A 25092-nucleotide genomic window follows, 5' to 3' on the forward strand; every position below is an offset into this window, starting at 1 on the left:
TTCACAAAGGTCAAGTTTTTGCTGCTCCTTAGATTATACCAACATGGGATGCAGTCTCAGCTACTTCATCAGCTGTTATTGTTGTCAGATATTGATTAAAAGTAGGTTGCAATTTATTTTTGTAGAAAAAAAAAATACTGAGACCAAACTTAGAATCTTTACAAACTTTAAAAAAAAAAAAGTGATTTCTCCTGCGGAATATGACCGATGAATTGCAATGAATATAGCTGATGGTGGGGAGGGGGAGAAACCATGATTTAAAAGTATGGGTGACGAGCCTTCTTTTCTCCCCCTAAAGATGCTGCTTGTCATTAATTATTTTGGAATCCTCTAATTCTGATGTGCTTCTTGCTTGTTACCAAGCAACTGGTGACCTGATTGCTGTGCATGTGTCTCAAAGCAGAAATTACCCTTGTGCACTATTTTGTTTGTAACATCTAAACAAGATGTCTCCCTCTACTCGTTTTGCTCTCTCCCGCCTCCTGAGCTCATACCCAAGAGACAAGATATCTGAAAGCTTTTTTCAAGCTTTTGTTAGACTCTGCAAGGTTTTTATTATGCTAATTTGCCTAAGTGCAAATGGGGAAGAGAGGTTTTTTTTGTTTGTTTGTTTTTTAATTAATGCTTATGATTCGTTCACTAATGTTGTTACTGTAACACAAACATGCCAGTAATGTTCTGCATTACGATTACGCTGTGATCTTGGCCCTGTGGTTTGCTATGCACGCAAGTCACTTTGCACATTTGAATGGTCCTGGTGAATTTGAAATTGGTTACACAGTAGTGAAGAGCAGGATCTAGGTATATATTAATATACTAATTACATTCTATCTGTAAATTTACTATTTATTTTAAAATCCTTTATATATGTTTAAGTTTGCTGAATTGTCAAGCATTTACATCCTAAAATATTCCTTTCAGATTTTTTTAGGACAATGAGCTCAGTGAATTGACGGACTTCAATATCTGATAATAGAAAGATGACCTTTCTTGATTCTCAAGTATTGTGTGTGTTACATCAGTATTGTCATTTCCTACAATACGGTGCATTACTTACCCTGCATTTGATCTGTATTGCTATATTCTGACGGATTTCAAAAAAAAAAAAAAAAAAAAAAAACACTCTTCCTCGGCTGATGTCATAGCTGTTTTTCTGTATGTTTTCTGCCGGATACATATGGCAATGCATTATTTTTTCTCTGATGTTTTACTACAATAACAATGGCTTGCTAACATTTAACAACTGTGTAATGCACACATTAGCTACAGTAATGTGTGTATACACATCCATAATATATGTTTATGCATATAAAAGCTTTATTTCACGTAAACAGTTTATTTAAATGTATGCACATGCTTCTGGTTTCCTGACACATGACATAGTTGTGTTTTCAGCAATATCTGAATGTTTTACTAACCCAGCTTTTTAATTTTATGCAGCTTCTCAGCAAAAGCTATTTCAGACTTTCCCTCTTTAAATATTTGCTTTTAGCATCAGTGAATGAAAACCATGAAATATACATGAAGGATTCTGTGTCTGCTGCAGAGGTTGGTACTGGCCAGTACGCCACAACAAAGGGCATCTCTCAGACCAACTTGATAACCACTGTGACGCCAGAGAAAAAGGCAGAAGAAGAAAAAGATGATGAAGAGGGCAAAAAGAAAAGAGAAGAGGAAGTCACCCCAGTCTCGGCAATACGCCATGATACAAAGGTAGAGTTTTTAGGTTTTTTTGTTAAACTGACCTGCCTGGACAGCGCTTGGAGCAGCACAGAATGATTAGGGAGGGAGAAGATACCTAATCCAGTAAGAGGAACATAAAATATACACAGTTGTTTGTGTATGTATATACATGTCTTGAATCAATTTGTATATTTGTATGATCCTTTTGCATGATGTTGTAAAAGCCAATTCCTGCCTTGGACTGCTTTTGGAAAAAGCAAACGAATTTATCAGGAGCTCTTTATGAAATATTCAGAAAATAGCCTAGAAGTGCAGGTTTTGCTCTTTTGGTCTTCAGTTGTATTTTGACATTAGTATGGGCATCAGGTTTTCTATTTCTTGACAGGACAACAAAGTAGTTCTGTGTCATTGTACATATCTCTGTGCTTTAAACTATTGCATTTTTCTCATTTCCTTCTCATAGCAGTATGTTTCCCTCCATATATTTCAATGAGTATTTTTTTCCCTTTGGGTATGAATATACTATGATAAACATTTTTCTGGCTTACAAAAGCATTTACTTCCCTATTTTGAAATTTTCACTGTAGAAAACTGTTTTTGTTGATGATTCTCTACTCAGTTGTTAAATTTGATTTGTGAGTCACCAAACCCAATCCTACCACCACCACATGTATATAAAACACACAGCTGTGGATTACATCTACGGAGATATTAAGAAAGTAAATCAGAGGGACAGAGAAGATGCTGTATTTTGGAGGTAGATAGTGAAGAGAAATAAGGTAGAATCAGAAAAGACTGAGTGTAAACTGCCATCTGTTTCTTATACATTGAAGAGAAAAAAAAGAAAAAAAAAAAAAAACAAACACTATGAAATACTGAATCTGGGATATCATTCAAAATGTGTTGTATGGAACGCATTTGTTGAATGTGCAAGATTTACTCTCTTCATGTGTGAGGAAAAAACTATGTATACCTTTATACCCAGAAAACTCATTAGGAATGTAAATCTGAGAGCCTGAACTTCTAGCCTTACCATATAACAAGGTACATATAATGAGCTAAAGGTACAGATCTTCAAATAAAAAGCTGCAATTAAGGTACAAAAATTGGAAACAAACAGAATTACTGAAACTGCAGATGAGGAAATATTTTCTTTTGAAACTGTGGGCTGCAATTGTGCTATTAAAAATAATCTTTGTAAAATTTGACAAGGGTCTCCTTGAAACTCCATTAGTTTCTGCATGGAGAAACATGGATGAAAATCAAATATGCAGAAAAAATCCAATAGAAACTAATTCCGTTCCAAGTGTTTGTTAATTTAGGTCAATGGAGAGGTTCAGCTGCATTTCAAAGATCATATGTTCCTTATTGATGGCTAGAAATAGAGCTATTTTTAGGAAAACACTTTTCCTAAAATGGTAGTTAAACACACACAAATGGATGAATTTTAACCCCCAAGAGGTGGGTTCTGTTTAAACCACCTGTTAACAGAATGTCAATCCTGTAAGCATATAGAGATCTTAGTCCTGCTTCCACTGGACCTGCCAACAGTTTGTTATTTATTACAAAGAGAATAGGGTCTCAAGAAACACAGGACAAGTTTGCAATCACATTTCTGTTTTAAAGATATATGTGTAGGTTTGCAGATTTTCCACTAAGACATTTTTTCTTTGATTTATCCATATGTGTTTAAGCACCAGAAGTTATTCTAAATATTAATGCTGCAAAGCTGTCCATAAATGAATAGTCTGCATTAGCAAAGAAGAAATTTACTTTGGCTTTTTTGCCTTTACAACATAAAGAGAAGTTCTATGTATTTAGCTCACATAAAGTCCTATGGGTCCATCAGCATTAGATTTTGGCTTGCATTTACTGCCTTAAATTCACAAAGAAGGTATTTGTTGAAGTTAGACTCAGTTTTGATTGCTTAATTCTGGAATGCAAAATGCCTGAACTGATAGATATATACATTTGTTTTACCTGTTCCCATTAAAGAAAAGATAGAAGCAAAATATTAGGGGGAGGGGAATGAACTCCTCCATGGAAATATTGGACTGAAATCCCATTCCTACTGTTAGTATAACTGGTAAAGATTAGGCTTAGTAGGTATCATTGATGCCACCTGTATATAAAACTCTGATCCAGCTTGTTGGCTCAGATTTTGCACCGTCTTGTGCAGACAAAAGCAGTTTTGTCTTTGAAGTCATTTTACTCCTAGGAGTTTGGAGTGTGAGTGCAATTGAAATGCCTTTTATAAGCTCCTCAGGAAGATGAGCAGTGATGGAACTCAGGTACTTATGGTTTGGTCAAAGAGCCAGTTTGTCACTTTACCTAAGTGCGCCTACTTGACTTTGGCCAAAATGCCTAATATCCATCAGCATTGAGACAGATCTATGATAGGGGGTTATTTTGGTGGCAACTGTTGGCTTTTTTGTGACTAAACATTGGCTGTGGCTGCCTGCTAGGGAGTGTGTTGTATGTCAGCAAGAAGCGAGTACCTTCTTCTGAGTTACATCCCTGCTTATACCTTTTTTTCTTTTTTCTTTTTTTTTTTTTTTTTTTTTGTCTTGAATTATCTTAAAGACCTGATGAATGCCCTACAAATGGTGCATTAAAGCAAGGCCTGTTTGCCTGTTTGTTGGTAGTGGATACTCTGCATTGTAGTAAAATTTGTAGCAAAAGCATTTGGTACTTTTTTATCTCTTCCCTAGGGGTAAAGAGTCACTTTTTGACTACAGAGATGGCCATGCATAGGGCTAGTGTGGTGGGGTGCACAGAGTGAGGGCAGGGCTGGGCAATGAGGAGAGGTGGGATGAGGAGCTGCTGCTTGGCTAGGTATCAACCTAATACAGTTTCTTCTGACCCCTGCCAAAAACAGAATGTGTTTTGATTAATTTTATGACCTAGCATTTTTTAAAAAATGTAATGCTGGAATTTGGGCACACAGATTAAAACCTTAGGGGTCTTAACAATTACTACTGAGGTTCTCCAAGGCATCTGGCCCCAATTCTGTCTCTTCGTGACTTGAGTAAGGTTGTTGCTATCCATTTACTTCACGTTTGAAAGCTCCTTAAGATCTGAAGCAAGTTGTGCAGAAAGTGGAAATTGGCAGCACCTGCACCTCCACAAATGGCCATGAAGATTTTTATTTAAGTCCTGTACTGCAGATGACTAGACAAATGCTGAACTGAGAAGTTGCCTTTTGTAATCTATAACCATTATTTACTAATGCGTGTGGTGTGCAGCATGGGAACATGCAACATTTAACTCAGTGAAAAGCTGTGGTGTTAAAGTACTGTTTATAATAATATATATAAATATATCTTATTTATCATCACAGAAGAAAATTAACTAATGACAGTTTTCTTTTTGTCCTTTTGCTTTTGCGCCTTGTTTGCTGCTCTTTCTCTGTCACCAGCCACCTTTGCTTGGCGCTGACTCACGCCACTCCTCGCCATCCTCGCAGCCTGGCCCCCATGCATCTTCAGCAAAGCTTCGCAGGAGATGCAAGGAGAGCGCTCAAAAAAAGTCATTAGGTTGCGAGTCGCCTAAAGAGGGTGCTCCAAAGCACGGGGAGTCAGAGCCGGACTCCGACAGAAAAGGCAGAGTTTGCTCCGCTGAGCAAGACGTGGGTTTCGGCTATAAGCAAAAAGCCAGCAAAGGCGGGACTTTGTTTTCCTTCTCCTTGCAACTTCCCGAGTCATTCCCTTCTCTCCTGGATGACGATGGCTACCTGTCGCTCCCTAACCTCTCCGAAACCAACCTCCTGCCTGCCAGCGTGCAGCATTACCTTCCCATCCGCTCCCCCTCCCTCGTGCCTTGCTTCCTCTTCATTTTTTTCTTTCTGCTCTCTGCCTCTTTCTCAGTGCCATATGCCCTCACTCTCTCCTTTCCTCTGGCTATGTGCCTCTGCTACCTGGAGCCCAAGGCGGCCTCCTTGAGTGCCTCACTTGCCAATGACCTGAGTGACAGTTCAGAGGAAGAGGTGTGTACCTCGGCATCGAACACACTCTTTTTTGTGTTCAGTGCTTCAGTCCTAACCAGTGTTAGATTGCTGCAATAGTGGTCCTACTTTCAGAGCCTCATTTCTGTCTGTGCTGATATGTTAGAAGGGATGGGGTTTTTGGTTTGGGGTTGGTTTTGGTTGTTTTCTTTTTCTTTTTTTTTTTTTTTCCCCCCTTATTTTTTTCTTTTTTTTTTTTCCTTGTGTTGGGAGTGCAGCTTGGGGCCCAGGGTTAGGCACAACACTGTGTAAGTGGCTTGGTTCAAACTATGTCAGCTGATGCAAAGTGACTTGTGCTAAACAAATTGTCAACAATCAACTCTGAAGTATGGTATTTGACCCACCAAGATTTCTCTTTTTTACTATGAGTTCATCCTAGGCCATGGTAGAATAGTCATCTAAATAGTGGGAAAGGAGTACAATTTCATGCGTAATTACATATGCATGTAAATGTATATACACTATATAAATAGCTAGTCAATAATAATGAGCGCCCTCACCAACTTCAGGGTGTTCAAAATTCAGCCAGGCTTAGCTTTTTGTAAGAGGCCATAATCTGTATCACAAGTCCAGAAAAGGCTTTCTGGTCCAACAGAACCTGAATCTGGATTTTAAACCTTAATCCCATCTCTGCTGATGATTAAATTGTTTTCCCACACTTAAATCCAATGTATCAGTGAGAGATCACACTGGGACAGCTGTTACGGGAGCATGCCACATGGGCCGTTTACCATTTGCAGTGTTAAATTAGCACTGCCAAGATCAATGCCTCAAGTTACGAGGGTTATCACAGGCAGATGATAAACCAACAGCAGGAGAAGAATCTATAGTGCTTCTGAGAGCTATGGACATAATAATATATCCAGAAGAAGAAAGGAATCTGCTTGATTAAGTAACAGAGTAAGTGGTCTCTGTTTTTGCTGGTACCTTGTTATTCTTGGTTGACAGAATAAAATAATGAGTTCATTTTTTCTGATTTTTTCCTTTTTTCCTTCATCCTCAAAATGCACCAATACATTTTGCTTTGTATGTAAAAACACAAGATCAGATACTTGCAGACCAGCTGGCCATTTGTAAAAACTGTATGGGCCACTTGTCTATGCCATCGCACTATTGGTTTCAATAAATATCTTGTGCTTCTAAACATTTGTGAAATCTGCCGTTGCTGTTTTTGTAAGACTTGGTGCAGGATTTCATTTCCTTTTCATGGAAAGCCAAAAGTTGTATCAATTTATCTTGTAAAAACATTGCCTTTAAATGCTTTTGGCTCTGTAATGCCTAACAAATAAGTAATAATATGTAATTTCTGATAAAAAGCATCCAAAATTTTGCTGTCTCATTTCATGTCCTCGCTTTGAGATAGCATTTATGTCTCAATTTGCATTAGCTCTGCACTTGGATTAATCTAATAGCAATAGCAGCATTAATACAGTGCCAGCTCCAGAGGCAATAATGAGGCAGTGTTTATATAATGCATTTTTCTGCTCTTCTTTCAGAAATGAGCATTTCTTTTCGTAGTAAAATTAGGAAGTATTGAGCATAAAAATGTACAAAATAGGCTTTTTAGTGTAGCTTTTTTATGACGGTGATTACTCTGGCAGTGCTTTCTGGCAGACAACACAGACTTGTGCCTAATCCAGGGGGTATTTCTTGTTCAAAATATTGCATGAAAGTGAATATGTTTTAAACTTGGGCATGTCTGCATTACATTGGCAAAACAAATCACAGCAATTATGATTACAAGCTACAGGACATGCAGCCACAGCATCTCAGGAGGTAGCTGCTTTCTCTTCCCTTCCAGCCCCTCGCCTGCCCACGACCACAAGCAGCGGCTGCCTGCCATGCAGTGCACTGCAGCCCCTCTCTGATTCAAGCTCAACCTTTCTTACTCCCTGCTGCTGAGGGCGCCTGCCTTGCTGAACCTCATAATTGGCCCTTCCGTGCTCTGCAACAGTCTTTATTTCAAGTAACCCAGTAATGCTGACTTCTGCTCCATGGCTCTTGATTGGCTTGTTAGCAGACATGTATGTTACAATGAACCAAGTTTTATGCCTTATTTAGGACTTCACTGCTGTTATGGGGAAAGAAATTTTTCCCCAAATGTGCTTCCAGCTCACCAAATATTGCACACGGTGATGCAGAAGGCACTTATAAGAGCTACAGGCCATATCTCATACTTTGTTGAGCTCCAACCTCCTTTGAACGGTGCATCTGGACAGAGTCTGTGCAGTCAGAGACAGGATCTGTCCCCTTCGATTTCACTAGTTTCTGCACTGGTACTTTGGTAGCTAGCATTGCTATTGACTTTTCACTAATATTACCAACTTCAAGTTCTCAACTGCACAGTATATGCCAGACTCACAATGCAGTGCCTTGACACAAATCTTTTAATTCTTTTTAAATGCCTAGGTTTATTAATTCCTTTTTCTTTTAATAGTAGTGACAATGCATAGGATGTTTTTTTGTTTGTTTGTTGTTGTTGTTGTTTTTTTCATGTTGCCATACAGTTATTTATGTTTTAAAGATGTGAGCTTCTATGCTAATAAAGAAACAATTTTCAGAGAAATGTTTTGTAATGTTTTAGTGAAAGCAGCCTGACCAGATAGGTAGCCTATTTTGGCAGTACAGATTTATTTAAAAGTAAACGTGGTCTGTCTAGTGAGTGGTTATTACTTGAAAAATTGCATCTGACTTGCATTCATGCACTTACCCGATAGTTCAAAATATCTGCTTATTCTTCTGCCTGTCATACAAGTAATACAAATTATTTGAAGAAATGAATGATAAAGAATAAAGCAGTGAAAACATAAAAAAAATAATAATAATAAAAAAAAATAATCATTGCAGTTGTCAGGAAATGACAGAAAATAGGAAATTCAAACTTAGACTGATCATCCGTGTCTTGCAGAAGGTTGCCTATTTGTCCTGTTTCATACTGATGTGATTTGAGGATGAGATATATTGTCCTGGCCTTAACTTGCCTGCTGGTGTTACTTTAGATTATCTAAGGACCACAGAAAATCACTAATCAAAACAAAAGGTTTCACTGACGTTAAAACAACTTGTATGTGCCAATCTAGGGCATTAGGGAGCCCTTTCATTACTTAATAGTTTTCTGTAAGCTTGTATAACATCAAAAATCGTCATTTGATCTGTCTTCTCAGCCTGCAGTAACCTACACTTGACTCTCTATTTACGCCTCAACACTTGGGTTCTCCACTAAAATGTTATTCTTGGTGTCAATATTTTACCAGAGCAAAGCAGGGACAGATCAGTCTGTGCAATGCTGTGCTTTGTTTCCTTTTTATCACTTGTACCCAGTGAGTGTTGTGGGGGGGGAGGGAGTTAATTTTATTTTTCTCCTGCTTTTGTCCATATTCTTAAATGGAATGAGAAGTATTTCGATTTTTTTTTTTTTTAATAACAGTTTTATTTCTTTTTACTATTGGTGACAATGTCAGCTGCTCTTTATTGGAATGAAGTGGGATCTGAGCCCTACCTACTTTTACTTCATAGGCAGGCAGTAGGTGGGCTGAGGGTACAGTTATTTCTACTCCTTGGTAATGCAGACAGCCTCATAGTGTATAAATGTGGATATAAGACACCTTCTGTACAAATGAGGGGCTGAAAGTCAGGTGACTGTTAAAGTAGCCTTTTGTTTGTTTGTTTGTTTGTATTTAATTATCTTTTCCCCCTCCAGATAAAAAGTCAAGCAACCCATTAATCTACATTGGCTAAAAAAAAACCTTGATAAATAATATTCTTATAAAAAAAATATGGGAGGAAAAGTTTGTTTAGAAAATATCTTTTTTTTTTTTTTCCTTTTTTTTCAAGCCACCTGGCTTTCTTAAAAATAAAAATAAAATCTGCTACTCAAATAACACTTTTTCTGTAACATTTTGTTTGGCTTATAAATTTGTTACAGTAAAGCCGTATACTGTGTACAGTACGCCTTGAGTCTTCCTCTGAGTCTGTTCTGTTTACTAATATAGCATTTTTATTTTGCTTCTTTGACTTGTGCGTGATTTGAAAAGCAATGCTAATGCAGTTCACAGGGATGTTGAATTTAACAGTTCTCCATGTGGCCTGCGTGTACTGATGAGATGGGTTTATTCTTTATTCCTGCCTTCCTCTTGGAACGTGGTTACTTGTCTAACAAAATAGACTGACAGTGAGCAGACGGATACTGCAGCTGATGGTGAGACCACTGCCACTGAGGTTTGTACAGTCCCCAGCACCCAGTTAGCGAAGGGGAGAGCTTTTTGCTTCATCTCTCCCCGACCCCACTGGGCATGAGTGCTAAAATGCATGTCTCCTCCTACAGTGTAGGGTACTCCACACTGTGCATGTCTGCGCGTGAGCGCGAGTTTCCCTTGGCGAGTGGTGTTTTCAGGGCACCCTTCAGATTCATCTTATTTCAGTATTTTATGGGGAAGCTGCAAACCTCGTGCTTTCTTGCGTGGATAGCAGGATGGTAGCAGCATCACCCATGCAAGCAGTGACTACCTGGACGGTCAAGCCGACCAGGTCATGTTCTGCTTTTTTTCTGTTTGTTTCTTTGCACTTATAATCTGCAGTCTGTTTGAGAGAGGGAGGTTGGGGAACAAAGTAAAGCAGAGTTTTCAAGTTTTCTGAAAAAAAAAAAAAAAAAACAGCTATTTTCAGATTATAAATATTTTCAATGCAATTAATTTCATGTATCATCTTCAAAGATGTGTGTACAGCCAACAATCAGGTGCGGGAGATTTAAAAAAAAAAGAGTTTTTCTTGGTACTGATAAGCTTCATATCCAACAACATAGTATGTAGACTGTGCAGGCAAATTCAACTGTGTGTGACTCCAGTGAAGTGTATATAATGCTTTCATAATTAATATGGTTGCAGCTGCAAACATGAGATGAATTTGGTCTGACATCTGGTAGAAGACAGAGCCTTACTGCAAACACTACTGTTGGTTTTCAGTAAGATCTCATTAATATTTCAGACTGTTAAAATTATCATCAAGGAAAAATTCTCTATATGACGTGTCAGGACAATTCAGCCTTGGCTGTAAATAGAATAGATTTGAACTGAGTTATGAAGTAGTCAACAGATAAAGATCTTTCAGTGGGTCATTTCACTAATTAGAACTGTATGAAAAATTAACATTAAAATAGTGGCACAAGCATTAGCAGAATCCACATGGAGTAACAACATAATGTCTGTAGAGGCTAGTCAGGAACACAAAAGGCTTTGAAGTACCTTTTGCACTCCATAGCTTCAGGCTGTGAGCCATACAGAAAGTAAAACATAATCCTAAAACCATGACACTTCAACTGTTCCATTTATTTAGCAAAAATGCATGATAATTTCACTATACTCCACCTTTATTTTAGGAGATAAGATTTTGTGAACCATTTTTCCTATGGACACCTGATTTTCAGAAAGTGCAGTATACCTGCCATCTGAAAATTAAACCCTCAGAAAATGAGCTGTCTTGGTAGTCCATATTGCGTTGCTTTTGAAAATTTGAGCTGAAGTGAATGTGGTATGTGTCCAGTTCCAGAACCATGGCAGATTGATCCTGAAAGAATATATACAGACTGAATTTGAAATACATTTATATGGATATGAAGTGGGACTGAGGTTAGGGAAATAGCATTTTTAGCAAATAAAATATGGTTCATTCTGTAGAAAGTGTTGCACATTGTTTACCCATGATGAGTTTACACAAAACATTTCCTGTGGCTCGGGAGATGTCCTCGTATGTTTAAATTTGGGGATTATAGATTTCCAAAGAATTTGCTGTTGCCATTTGGTCCTAAACCAGCAGTGACCTCAGCAAGATGAGGTCACCAATGATAATGGAAAATTAAATAATGGAAGTTAAATAATGATAATGTAAAATTTTAAGGCAAATGTTGAATACTCCTTTGTTCGAAATTAACAAATTTGAAAAGATGAGGCCTGCTCTGGTTTAGGAAGCTGTGTAGTTAGCTCCTGTGTCTACTCATTTGCCTTAAGCTTTTAAGGAAAGTGTGATCTGAATCTAGTCCACTAACCAACTTTTATAAAGCCTTCTGTTAATATGAATGGATAAGGTATTTTCTCAAATCTTTCTCATGCTGGCAGTCGGACCAAGAGGAAGACGGAGATCTAAAGGCGCAGGTAAAGAAACAAAAGGCCCAGATGTTACTGAAGTATTGATGTTGGAGCTGTTCATATCTCTCAGCATGCTATTGTCAGTTCTCTGTGAAGAAATGTGTAGAAACAGCATTTTGTATCCTTTCAATACTGTGTCCCTTACCTTTCCCTTTCTTTTTCACTTCTTTCAGAATAGTCTGATTAAACGAATACAGGGTGAAAATGTGTATGTCAAACATAGTAATCTTATGTTAGAGGTTGGTATTGGTATATACCAGTGCATGTGCGTACATGTGTGTTAGTTTTAGTGGTAAACCGTGAATCTGCACTATGATGCATGACTTGTGTATTCCCACCTGCTAATAAATTAAGTAGATATTTTTTTCTCAGATTATGATGAATCCTCTAACTTGTACTATAAATATATATATGTGTGCGCGTATGTGTGTGTGCCTCCACGCGCATATGTATGTTTGTTTTAAGCCTCTTTACCAGGTATAAATTAAAGCGATACAGATAAACTCTTTAAGAGTATTTTTATACCCACTTGTACAAGATATGCTATGCTGTTACCTTTCAAAATGCCACATTTTCACAGAGTGTTGTGTTAGTGCTGTGCTCCCCAGCTCCCTGAGATGTTACTTTCCCATTTACTAACCGAGTTACATGTTTTGGCTCTGAAATTTGGCCAGCTTAGGATGTATTTCAAACTGCTCTATTCTTTTAAAACTATCTAGGACCTAGACAAAACCCAGGAAGATCTGATGAAACATCAGACCAATATAAGCGAGCTGAAACGAACCTTCTTGGAAACCTCCACAGAAACGGCTGTGTCTAATGAATGGGAGAAGAGGCTTTCCACATCTCCCGTTCGGCTTGCAGCAAGGCAGGAGGAGGCTCCTATGATTGAACCGCTAGTGCCTGAAGAGGTCAGCTCGATCTGAAAGGCTTCACAATGTATTTGTGTATTCACTTTTACTTACAGTAGCTCTCAGGAGATGTTAGAGGCCTCCCCATGTCTGCAGGTGCTCCCCTTTTTCAAGACACAGGCTCTAGCAGCAAAGGCACAAGGAAGAGCAGATAACATATATATATATATATATTTATATATAAGTACGTACAGGCAGAGTGCAAAATTCACTGCAAGCCACCTGGCAGAATTGGGTCTCTCTAAGGGTGCAAAACGGAGGCTTCCTTACAGGTTCGTTGAGCTTGAGGAAGTCCAGCCATGCATGAAGAAACCATGATGGTGATTGAAGGGAAATTTAAACAATGGTGACTGCTTGGGAGCAGTGGCGTAGCAGCACGGTTGGGGCTACAGTACTAAACCTGACAGGAAAATACAGAGCAAAGGACAGAACTCTGTCAGTCTTTGAAGGTGAAGAAGAAATGATGATGATAATTGGGCCTGCTTGGCCACTTCCGTAGGGGAGCTGATAGTTGCTGCCGTCTGCTGCATACCTATTGAAGACCCAGTGCAGATTGTTAAGTGTGCACATTTTCATGCAGTGTGTATGCAGGAAAAAATCTTACTGTGCAGCCTGAAATGCTCACAAGAAACTTGCCGATTAAAAAGCTGTGTTTTATTTAGGTTGTGGATAGATACTGAGATGTAGAGGTAATGATGTAACATTACTGTTCCCTTAAAACATATAGGAGTTCAAAACAAGCAGAGAGTGTCTTAAGTCTAGTAGAGCAAACAGAAGCCTGCTTCTGTCATATGCATGAGGATTAATTTTTATTCCATTGTGGTTATCTGGTTTCTGTTTCACAGGAATCATCTTTATATTTACCACTTGCTTTTTAGGATCAGTAACTGCTCCTAAAATTTGCTTCTGACACCGTTTCAATGATTTACTGTTGTAAGGAACTTAGCAAGATTGGACAGAAAGTATAATTCAAAAGAATCTTCTGGTTTCCTACCTTAGAGATTGGCACTGCGGACCTGTAACTCTCTGGGGAGGCATGCAGATAACATGTCAACTTCTCCTTCTTCCTGGTAGGGTAAGGGATGTTGACAAGAAAAAGACCCCAGTTCCTCGTGTCCCACATTATATCCATCTATTCCAGTGTCTGTTAGAGGCATCTGACTTGCATTAGAGTGGCCATTAGGTTGTATTAAAATATCGAAAAAGCTGACTCAGTGCAGAGGGCTTACCTTTTGGAGAGAGCACTAGTGTGATTGGAATACTAATTTTACTCCTACTGTCTTGCTCAGGAATCATAATAGATCCTACAAACATATTAATAAGGTTGTAGTTGAAAATACAGGTTTTCTGTCTTAAAAGAAATAATGTAATTATAATAAACAGGATGCATCTAACACATTAATGATGTGAGGAACTGTTGAAAAGGGAGGGACTGGTTAGCTGGGCCTGAATCAGAGAAGTGTGGGTGAAGCAAATGTAACTCCCGAGTTTGTTTCAAGTCTTTATTATTATGCAAATTTAATAACAAAATGTTTATTAAAATGCACAGACATGGCAAAATGTTACAGTTACGTATGCTTTACCCTGAGGAAAGACATCTTAACCATTCATTTGGAAAGGAAAAGGGCAAGAGATATCCCCATCTGATAACTCTCTTACTGGATGAAAAGGACTTGCTCAAAAGCAATGTCCAGTTGCTGTCTTACATGCATCTAAGTAAACTACAGCTGTCCCTCAAAATCTCATCCAAATGAAGGTATTTCTGTGAAAAATGTGAGTGGATTTGAGCTATCAGAGCCTAACTCTGGGGTGACTTCTGGCACCACACTGTAGGTAACACGTGACTGTTCTTTTTGTCTGTGTTAAGTGGGATGGTTTCAGTTTGTATGTCCTGCTTTAAGCCATGCAAAGTCAAAATCAGCACCATGGCATCTACGAAGAGATGCGTGGGCAGTCAGAATCCAGAGCATGTAGACCCACAGTAGCTCAACATAGTCAAGGAAGCTACATGTTTAAATCAGAGTAGCCACTTTAAAAGTGTATTCAAAGCTGTTACAACTAGTTCTTTAAAATTAGTATAATAAAACAAGAACATAGGGGAAAATACGCCTTTTCAAAATATATACTTTGAGTGTCTGGCATGGTTTGTGTTTGGTCAGACTGACTTTAAGCCTGCCTGGTCAACAATTCATTTCTCACAATAGTAGGAGAAATTCTTTGATTTTATTTAGTTATGAAAAATTGTTTTAAATGGTACTTTTTTATCATGCCATTGTGTTACTTGCATTTACACACCTAAAGCATACATCAGACTTTAAAGTGGATTGAAAAGGTTTGGCAAGGAACCTGCTTTGCTATGCGGGGGTTTATATGCTCCAGCCAAATGAAGAAGGTGGACAGCCTAGAAGCAGGGAGAATGTCCAAGAGTATCTTGCCCAATGAGAAATATGCATGCCCAGGCTCAAAAGGCTTAGGAAATTGGGCCTTCCCACCATTTTAAAATTTCCGAGTTGGTCAAGTTGCAGAGAGATTTTCATTATTCTTACAGCATTGGGAAAGCACAGATGGGATAAAGCTGAAGACGAAAATTCCTGTCATGCTGTATTGGGTAATACAGCAATGGTTGGCTTCCTGCATGTGGAAAACATTCTGAGACCTCTTATACCCATAAGGAGAAAGGGCAAGCCAAAATCTTTGCAGAGCACACATTCTGCCTGCTTCAACAGAGAAAGCTGCAAACTCAGGAAAGAGATAAAGCCAGCATGAGGCAGAGGGTCCTGCATTTTGGCTGTTGTTGGAAGCCATGTAAGTTGGCACCAGACACATTTAAGTCAATAACATAGGATGACGTCAGGTGCATCCACACCTGAATATTACTCAGTTTGCTGTTTTTCCTGCTATACAAACTGTATGCTCATGTCCACTTTGCATTCATCTGAATGTCCTTAACAGCGCGACTGTTTGAAAACCTCTTTGGTGTAAAATTATTCGTTGTAATTCTGTTTCCTAACTTACCATGCAATTAATAATTCGTAGAGTAAAGAAATCTGATAAGCTATTGTATAGTATAGTGGACTATCTGCCCTCCATTTACTAAAACCATTTATTCCCCTGACATTAGACCAAAGAAGAAAGAGAAAAATCAGAAAAACTCATATTTTTGCAGAAGGGAGGTACTACATTCCTTGAAATGCAGGTAAAAACAAATCATACTTTTCTGAAATACGGTCAGATAGGCTGGCAATGATTTATTATTGTATTATCTTTTTTGCTTTCCAAGCCACTTTTTTTATTTATTATTAATTTCATAAATTCCAGAGGCAGATGTAATCTGGGCCTAAATTCTGAAGAATGAGTCCCCTCCAGAGCTTATGACTGCCTAATAGAGATTGATTTCTCCTCTAGTTACAAATCGACCTGTGCGGTGCTGTTTGTGGATATTGTTTGCAGTTGTGCATGCATTTCCAGCATAAGTCGCAATGAGAACGTTATGATTAATGGGGCACTTGTGTCATTAGAATGAATTTCCTATATACTGTCAAGTGAATTCAGATTATGCTGAGTGATGGTGAACTTTGTGTTCTTATTGGTTTTTCTATTAGCCAAGTGTGATAGAGAAGAAGCTGCAGGAAGGAGAATCTGCTGGCACTTTGGTTACTTCTCATCAAATCATTATCCAGAAAAGTATCCCATCATCCCTAGAGGTTATTTTTAATTCATTCAATTTTAAACAACCACATTTGCTTAAATACAGAAGTTATGGTGTTGTGGTCAAATAAGTGGATGCTGACTGCACAATCTAAGCAAATCATGTAGAATATTTGCATAAGGAGAAAAAAAGACATTGCCTTCAGTTCAGTGTCTTCAGTAGTAGGAAGTTTTCTGTGTTGTGCTATTAAATTTAAATTTAAATAATGCTGAAGGGGGTTGATGCTTTCTAACAAAAGTAAGGAAATTCAGTGCAGACTGCAGCTACATACAAATGCATATTATTCTAAAACCTCATAAAAAGTCTGTTCGTGACAACTGGGGAACAGCTGAATGGGCTTATTTGCCCTATTTTTGTAACATGTTTTCAACTGTAGCATTACGAACCATTGTGATACATGGTTTTTAACCTCAGGATGGTTCCAAACACCATTTTACTTTGCTTTAAGTTACTGCAGACATAGTGTGACAAAAGTAATTTTTTTGTGTCTGCATTGTATGGGCCTCTAAGGGGAGGAAGCCTACAAAGGAAATCATACTTTGCCTAAGGTGATATTGTTTATCAGTTTGATAACTGCTCTAAGAAGTTCAGTGGTAAAAGTTATTATATGCTTTCAGAAGAGGCAGCATTGATTGCTTAAAAGACTTCACACTTTAGTGCTTCTGAAGCACAGATAAACCTTCAGATATTCTAATTTAGCTTTTGTATCTCAAATATAGGGCACTGAGGATTGGGTTATTATAGACAAAATACCCTCTGAGGTAGTTGATGGTGAATCGAAAAAAAATGTGACGTACAAAGTAGTGACTGTGAGCAGTAAAGCTGGCATTCCACCTGAGCTATTAAAATCCAGTACCATTCTGATGCAGAGCTTTGAGGACTTGGAAAGTGAAATACAATCCAAAGAGGAGAATAAGCAGAAAATGTTCACCCTAGGAAAGTCCTATGATACCATGTCCGGGAAAATTGTAACCATGACAAGTAAAGCTAAAGAGGGAGAGAAAACAGTACAGCCTTCTGTAGAAGTTTTGCAAAAAATGGAAAGGGAAGTGCAAGAATCTGTGAAAATCGTTCCAGCAGTGGCTGAGTATGGGATTGTAGAACATGCCACTGATGAGAAAGCCAGGAGGGGATCCGACGTGCAGAGCACAAAAAGAAAGCTGTCCGACTCCCTGACACCTATAAAGGAAGCAGAATCTCAGTTGCAGAGTCCTGAAGAGGAGAGTTGGAAAAAGACACCAAAGATGGATCAGGATTTGCAGTTACATGGTACACTGGGAAGCTTGCAGCTTGGCAAAGCAGAAAAACACCTTGACAGTGAAGCTGTAAAAGCAGGGGCATTTGTCCGGAAAGAGTGGAGATATTCCAGAGAACAACCATTTACCATTGCTACTGCTCACTATGTTACTGAGTCGTCTGCATCAAAAGTAGTGGTAACGAGTGGCTTTGACTTCACGCCACGGGTTTAAAGATTAAAGCATGACTTCTTTTAGGCAATACCCTCACACTACCCTACCTTTCAGTTCTGCTGCCTGGCTTTATGTTGACAGCAGCCAACCCAGCTTATTTTTTTTCTCATAATTTGAATCTTTACCACGGTCTAAAGCAGGCATTATATAAGGCTTTCAACTTTTCCAGTTTATTTAAAGATCCATGTTACTGAAATGTGGTATTGCTGCTGTTGCTTGTTAACCAAAGGATAAAAAGGTTTGCTTGAACCAGCGAAATGCCAGTGCTAACAACTATGCTTTGTAACTATTGCTTACTACAGCCGTTATGAATTTGCTCTAATTTATTTTCCCATTCTTATCCTGTTTCCAACCTCTGTGTGCCCCTGCAACCTTCTTTTCCTTTCCTCTATCTCTGGCTCCAGTTTTGTCAATTAATATGTCTGTGCATATGGGTCTTCCTTTCTCCTGTGTATGACTCTCCATTTCTTTGTCTGTTTAGACTAAACAGTCCACTGGTGAAAAAACCTTGGATGGCTCAGATATCTTCAGTTTAATAGAGTCCGCCAGAAAACCGACAGAGTTCATAGGAGGGGTTACTTCTACTTCACATAGCTGGGCTCAGGTGGCCGTTTGATTCCATCTGTCAGTGTTATAAATGTGCACTGATGATTTTGGTTTTTCTTTTGTTTCCTGTTTTTATGCATAACTCAGAGCCTGTATAACTAACACATGGACTTGCTGTGCTTTTTCCGTTGTTACAATAGACCACAACAGAAACTTCACCAAAAGGAAAAAAAAAAAAAAAAAAGATTTTTTTTTTCTTAATCTCATTTCACTTTATTTTGGTCATTTTACAGGGTGCTGTATTTTGCCTTTATAAACCTCGCACAAAACTACCAAGAAGAAAAACACATTTCTCTTCACCTTTAAAAATTGTAATTCTTGCTTTATTTTTCATTTCTACTATGCTAATTAGGTCCTCAGAGTGAAAATCCATCAATGCGAGAGAAATAAATTGGCAAAATGTAATACCCCATTTTTATTTATGTTCACAGTACATTAAGCTGAGGAGCTGTTCTAAGTACTGTTGTCTGCTTCTGACATTGAGGTGTTTTTTTTATCTTTCTCTACAGAGAATAGACACAACGACATCTCAGGAGACAGCTTCCAGTGAAATGAAGCAAGCAGCTCAGCCACACCAGGATGCAGTGACGAAGGTTGTACAGGAGACTGTGGTTATCGAGGAGAGACGTGGGATGAATGTGCATGCAAGTGGGGATCCTGCTAAAGTGGCTGGACTTGTGCTGGATGCCCAGGCTCAGGCAGCATCTGCGGCAGCTGCTAGCGTGAAAGGGAAGGAGGGCTCTGCTGTGACTGAGGGGGCTAAAGAGGAAAAAAGGGAGGAGGCTGATAAAGCTGTAACCAAACAGGAAGGCGTTGCTGCTGCTGCTACTTCTCATGAGCAAGCGGAGGAGCACAGTACAACAGTTCAAGTTTCAGATTCTTTGGAAAGAAAACCTCATTTTGAGGTAACTCGTTATTAAATCAGTTATTGCGCTGAGTTGTAAATGTATGCAGTAGTGGACTAAATCAATTCCTCTCATGGAAAGTAAAGAGTACAAGGCTTGTATGATTGCATCTTTACAGCAGGCAGTTTGTTTCTCCTCTTATTTCCTCCTTGCATGGCACCTGCAAGGCTTGTCGCTGGTTTCCATCCTTGGCAAAATGCCATGCATATTTTACCTAAAAGCGCTTTTCATGCTGCAAGGAAATACCTAATTTGGTGGCTTTTTATGCAATGGATAACTAGAATTCAGCTGGCATTTTCTTTGGGAAAGTCCATCAAGATTGGCAATGTTCACATGTCCTCAAAGACAGAAAATGGTTTTTTTCTGTGTTTGGTATAATTGTTAAATTATTGTACTATGTCTCAAGCAATCCAGGCTTCTTATATTAATCCTATTTATAGAATTTCAAGAATTATTTGGCAGAGGGGAAAAAAAAAAGCTTGTTTTTCTCTCTCTCTTTCTTTTTTTTTTTTTTTTTTTCTCTCTGAGACCTGAATGGAAAAGTAGGCCTGAATAAGATTTGTTCTCTTGTCACTCTGAGAAAATGTGTAATGTTTACATCTTTCCGGAAGTTTGTTTTCCTGAAATCCAGGATAGTGTTAAATATTGCCAGAATAATATACATGTATGTACCATTATAATTAAGAGATTTTCTCTCTTTTATTTTCCTAAAGAGCACTTATTATTCATCCCCCCTTCTTTTCCCATGCAAGAATATATTCTGAGTAATCCCAAAGCTTTAGTAAATGTTCCAATTCCTTTTTTTTTTTTTTTTTTTTCTGTTTACACAGTCACCAGTTGTGAAGACTGAGACTATCAGTTTCAGTAGCGTTTCTGCTGGGGGGGAAAATCTTGAAATTTCAACAAAGGAAGTGCCGGTAGTCCATACAGAAACAAAAACCATTACATACGAGTCTTCACAGGTAAGAAATTCTGCACAAGCCAAGGTCTTATTTAACATGACCTTAAGGAACCCATGTTTCTTCATTCATGTTTAAGTGTATGCCTTAGTGTGAACTGTTGTAAGTTGTTCAAGTATTAAATATTAGCACAAGGAGGATGTACGTAGTTATAGCATATCTGAAGGTCACTGTCATGTCCTGATGTAGGACTTTTTGAGAATGGTGATGAAACTGCAGGTGTCAAAACCACACTATCTCATCAGTCTTTCCAGAAGCAGTGTCATTACGCAGAGAGAAATACTGACACATGATCACCCTAACAGCAATTATTTCCCTTTTATTAAATATTATTTTTATGAAGAACAATAACAATAGGGAAGTTCAGTTTTATCTCTGCTCAAGAGCATGTTTCTGATGATTGTGTTTTGGTTCTCTAGGTGGATTGTGGTGCTGACTCAGAACCAGGTGTGCTGATGAGTGCACAAACCATCACGTCTGAAACCACCAGCACTACAACCACTACACATATCACCAAAGTGAGTCCTCTGAAATCAGGGAGCTTTTTTTTTTTTTTTTTTTTTTTTTTCTCAGAAGGATAAGTTTTCTTAGCTATTGCTCTATATATTTTAAAACATGGACACATGTTTATAATCTCTGGACAATATCCTGTCTATTTTGTGTACCTGTCTTCATTCACTTGTCTTTGGGTGTACTAGCTTGATTAACCTGTCATCCGAGGACTTGACAGCAGTCCCAAAAAAACATAAACCCTTAGGGCATGTCTACATAAGCATAAAACGTTGCTCTGCAGAAACACTTGAGTTAGCTGCAAATACTCTCTGAAACTGGGAGCAATGTAGCCACATTGGTATCAAGTGATTGCAATGAAGGAATAATTTTCCTGAGTGTGAGGGTGCATTGACAGGACTATACTGCTTTTGAGTATTGAGTTATTACCTCTGCATGGTGTTGAAATGATAAAACAAATCTGTATTGTCAGGTCGCCCCTAAGCAGAAACATTATTTTTACAGTGACAGCTCTCCTACCAACGTTCACTGAGGACAGAATGTCATCTTTCTGCAGTCCAGTTCAGTAGATGAACTATACAAAGGCCGTACAGCCTCTCTGTTCTTCTGAAGCCTGCAGTAGGACTTAACTAGGTCTTAACATGAGCTGTCTGTATGTCCATTCTTCTCTTAATGGGACGAATTTACCAGTAATACCTTCCATTTTTGACCCAACACATACAAGTATCTCTCCTGACATATACAATTTGGTTAAAATAACAAAATTCTCAGTGTTGGAAGGACCCCTGGTGAGCTCCAATCCCCATTCAGAGCAGGCCAACTCCAGAGCTGCTCCAATTGCAGTTCACGGTTGTCCATGTGCTCTGTTTGAGACTGTTCAGTCTGGTCACATCTAGATTCCCAATCATTCTGCAAATGGGTCACAGCACTCTTTAAAGCAAGTTACTGACATGCATTTGTATCTCCCATTTAGACTGTGAAAGGAGGCATCTCAGAGACAAGAATTGAAAAACGAATAGTCATCACAGGAGATGCAGATATTGATCATGATCAGGTAAAATCTCTGAGTTGTTTGAGGCTACCCTGAAGACTGCCAAACAGAATATTTTTTAACATGGTTCTAAAAGATGCTATTCAAACTGGCATGCCTTAAATTAAAGTGGATTAGTAGTTTAATCAGTGATGGTATATTTCATATTTTAATCATTTTCCTCATTTGTAAATTGTGTAATATCTCATGAATCTCTCCACCTTGCTACTGATCATGCATGTTCCACCTCCTTTTTGTTTTTGCCCTTCTGTGGTTTCCTTGGGATAGGCGCTGGCTCAGGCAATTAAAGAAGCCAAAGAGCAGCACCCTGACATGTCAGTGACCAAAGTAGTGGTACATAAAGAGACAGAAATCACACCAGAAGATGGGGAGGATTGACCACAGGTAAGAGGACTAGATGATTTTACTAGGCATTTACTGGGCTGGCATGTTGCAAAGGTTGTTTTCCTACCATAATTCACCTCTAACTCTTTTCTTTCTCTCACTGGCATTTGCAAGTTGCATTTGTGCAAGTTATCAGTTCTGATATTTGAATGCAAAGCCCATTCTATTCTAAATGTCTTCATTTAATGGTGCCAGCTGGAGGAAGAGAAACTACTCATTTGCTTTTGTTGGCTTTCTGAAAATTCCTTATTGTCCATGCTTTGATATAGTGTAATTTCTAATCCTGAAGTCAAAAAAAATCCATTGTCTGCTTTTATGTCATTTAAGAACAAATTGCTTTTGTTCTTAAAGTTATGCATTTTGTTTAAAAAATGCCAAAGGAAAAACCTATAGCTGCTTTTTAAACTTTCTGTGCAGATAAGTTACAAGTTAAACTTTATTCAAAACTTGCAAAGATACAGTCTAACTTGCTTTTGAGTTTTGTTTTGAACCCAGTGAAGCAGTGTGTCAGTATTTGTATGTCTTGGCTTTCTTAGGTATTTTAAAGGACATTTTACATTTTAAAGCGGCATTGTTTATCAAGATGAGATGATAATGCAGCTTTCTTGTGTCAAGCTTTTTTTTTTTTTTTTAAAGGCATGCTCTCCAATTGTGGTTGGCTAAACAGATATCTTAATATTACTATATTTATTCTATGTGCAGAAACATGTCATGCATACTAACCTGCTCTGCAAAAGCTGTTAATGCCAGCACCATTGCACAAATTGCTTTGAATGCTGTATGCAGAAGAAAAGAAAAAAAAAAAAAAAAGAGCTGCTTGTCTAATTTGTTTAAACCTATAGCAGCATTTTATTCTTAAAATATGTATTCCTTAGCATTTGGTGTAAGTAACAGAGTATGATGCACAGCACCTTTTGAAGCTGTTTTGCTCTCCTGCTTTCGGATATAGAGACCTAAAGAAAACTGAATTTCAGTATCTGTAATTTATTTTGGAAGATGGAACCAATCACTGAGGAGTGAGTAGCCATGATTCTGGTGGTATTCTGCTGAATGTTTCAGAGACAACATAATGTGGCTCAGTTAAAAGTCTATTGATGTCACTACATTTTTCCATTGGCATCAATAGTCTTTAGAATGACTTTGGGCCAAGTTGCTTATACTGGAATGACGCTGTTTTTAAATAATTTTTGTTATGCCAATGATTTGACAAAATCTCTCTCTGCAGGAGAATAGTTGTTTCAAATAATTAACTCAGTTCTCTTTCCTGCAGGAATAATCTAGGTTGCATATGAATCCAGACATGCACACCCGTAGGAATACGAGAGCCTATATGGAGTCTCAGTTCCAACCTGACTGACTTGTATCTGTCTATGGAAAATTTCAGTACAGAAGAATTGATCATGACCGTTAATAAAGAAACTGGCAGAGATATCTTCCCATAGAAAGCAATCTGAATCAGCAGCAGTTAAACAATATTGCATGAAGCAACGATTAAATTACAGAAAAGCAGCATTTTTAATTTTCTTAAAAAGTCTAAGTTTTCAGCTATACCTGCACGTTCATAAACAGTATAAACAGTGATCTCATGTAACACATAAACAGTTCATGCCTTTCACAGTTTATGAAAGTCTAAACAGATTAAAATTTGTTAGGTGGCAAGCCTTTTGTTTACAGATATTGTAAATGAAGATTACCCCCAAAATGCTAGAAGCTGTATAGGTACTGTGTATAATGTTTTACCACACATTAGATGTGCCAATAACACAGTTTATTCAGTAAACAACTTGAATCTTACATTTGTTTCATCTGGTTTTATTACTGCCCGATAAACAATGATGAATCTTTACTCTTATCAAAATATTTAAATGCTTACAAAGTGTGCTTTGTATACCTGACTGAATACCTTATGAGGTAGTAATGATTTTAGCATATTAACTTTAACAATTTTTGTCAGCGTTGTTCAAAGTCAGCTTCTGGTCACCCTTCACAGATCCTAACCTTGTAAATTATATGTAGTTATTTTGGAGAAAATCTGTATTTTACTTAGTTTGCAGCTTTAGAAAATTATTAATTTGAAATAACCGTGATGGTTTTCTATTGATTTCCCTTATGTTCTCAGAGGAAAAAAAAAAAATCTGTTTGAGAATCTGGTCAGCATTTACTATCTAGTTCAGAGTCAAGCCTTAACCTGTACAGAACGTCCACTGAAAACTCGTTAGTGTTCAGCTATAATACCCACTGAAGGGATAGAGTCCATTACACTGTCAGCTGCATCACAACACATGGTGAATGTATGTTTCTGCATAGTGAAATAAAAGTGGTAAATGCATCCAAAATTGTACTGTTCTGTGTCTAAAAGAACCTAGTGTTTCTTATATTCAAAACGTTGTGTTACATTTGCAAGGCACCACAGGTTTTACACATCTGCACAGTAGGCACATTTTGTCTTCAGTGGTTGACACTGCACTGTGCAGACTGTTGGAGTTAGCAGGGGGTCCGAAGATGTTCACCTTTGTGTAAGTTGTGTTTGCAAATGAAAAGAAGTATTTGGTTTCTTCTGTTTTCTGTAGTTGTGTACTGTTTTCACTGAGGCTAAATGAAGGATTTTGTGGTTGCTTAGAAAGTAAAGGCCAGTAGCCCTTCTCTTTTTGCATTTTTGCTCTGAAACATGGATAAAATTATCTCTTTAAAGGAGTACTTCATTTTCTGTTCCTTTTTCTTGCTCTTTTGCCATATCTCATTGATGCTCCCCTGGTAATTAA

At 38.1% G+C, this 25092-nt stretch overlaps 1 protein-coding gene across 1 annotated transcript in view; it reads left to right on the forward strand.

The window, feature by feature from the left end:
• Positions 1–23683, forward strand: part of EPB41L3 (erythrocyte membrane protein band 4.1 like 3) — a 64283-nt gene extending 40600 nt beyond the window's left edge. The window contains exons 11-21 of the mRNA XM_084283214.1: positions 1493–1713; positions 9851–9904; positions 11797–11832; positions 12546–12737; positions 15859–15933; positions 19031–19426; positions 20257–20388; positions 20805–20903; positions 21869–21949; positions 22214–22330; positions 23601–23683. Coding sequence (XP_084139340.1) covers positions 1493–1713; positions 9851–9904; positions 11797–11832; positions 12546–12737; positions 15859–15933; positions 19031–19426; positions 20257–20388; positions 20805–20903; positions 21869–21949; positions 22214–22324 — 1397 coding nt within the window. The 3' untranslated portion in view covers positions 22325–22330; positions 23601–23683. The remainder of the gene's footprint in view (positions 1–1492; positions 1714–9850; positions 9905–11796; positions 11833–12545; positions 12738–15858; positions 15934–19030; positions 19427–20256; positions 20389–20804; positions 20904–21868; positions 21950–22213; positions 22331–23600) is intronic.
• The last annotated feature ends 1409 nt before the right edge of the window (positions 23684–25092 follow it).

The sequence above is a fragment of the Netta rufina genome (genome assembly GCF_964035555.1).
Source record: "Netta rufina genome assembly, chromosome: 2".
Taxonomy (NCBI): domain Eukaryota; kingdom Metazoa; phylum Chordata; class Aves; order Anseriformes; family Anatidae; genus Netta; species Netta rufina.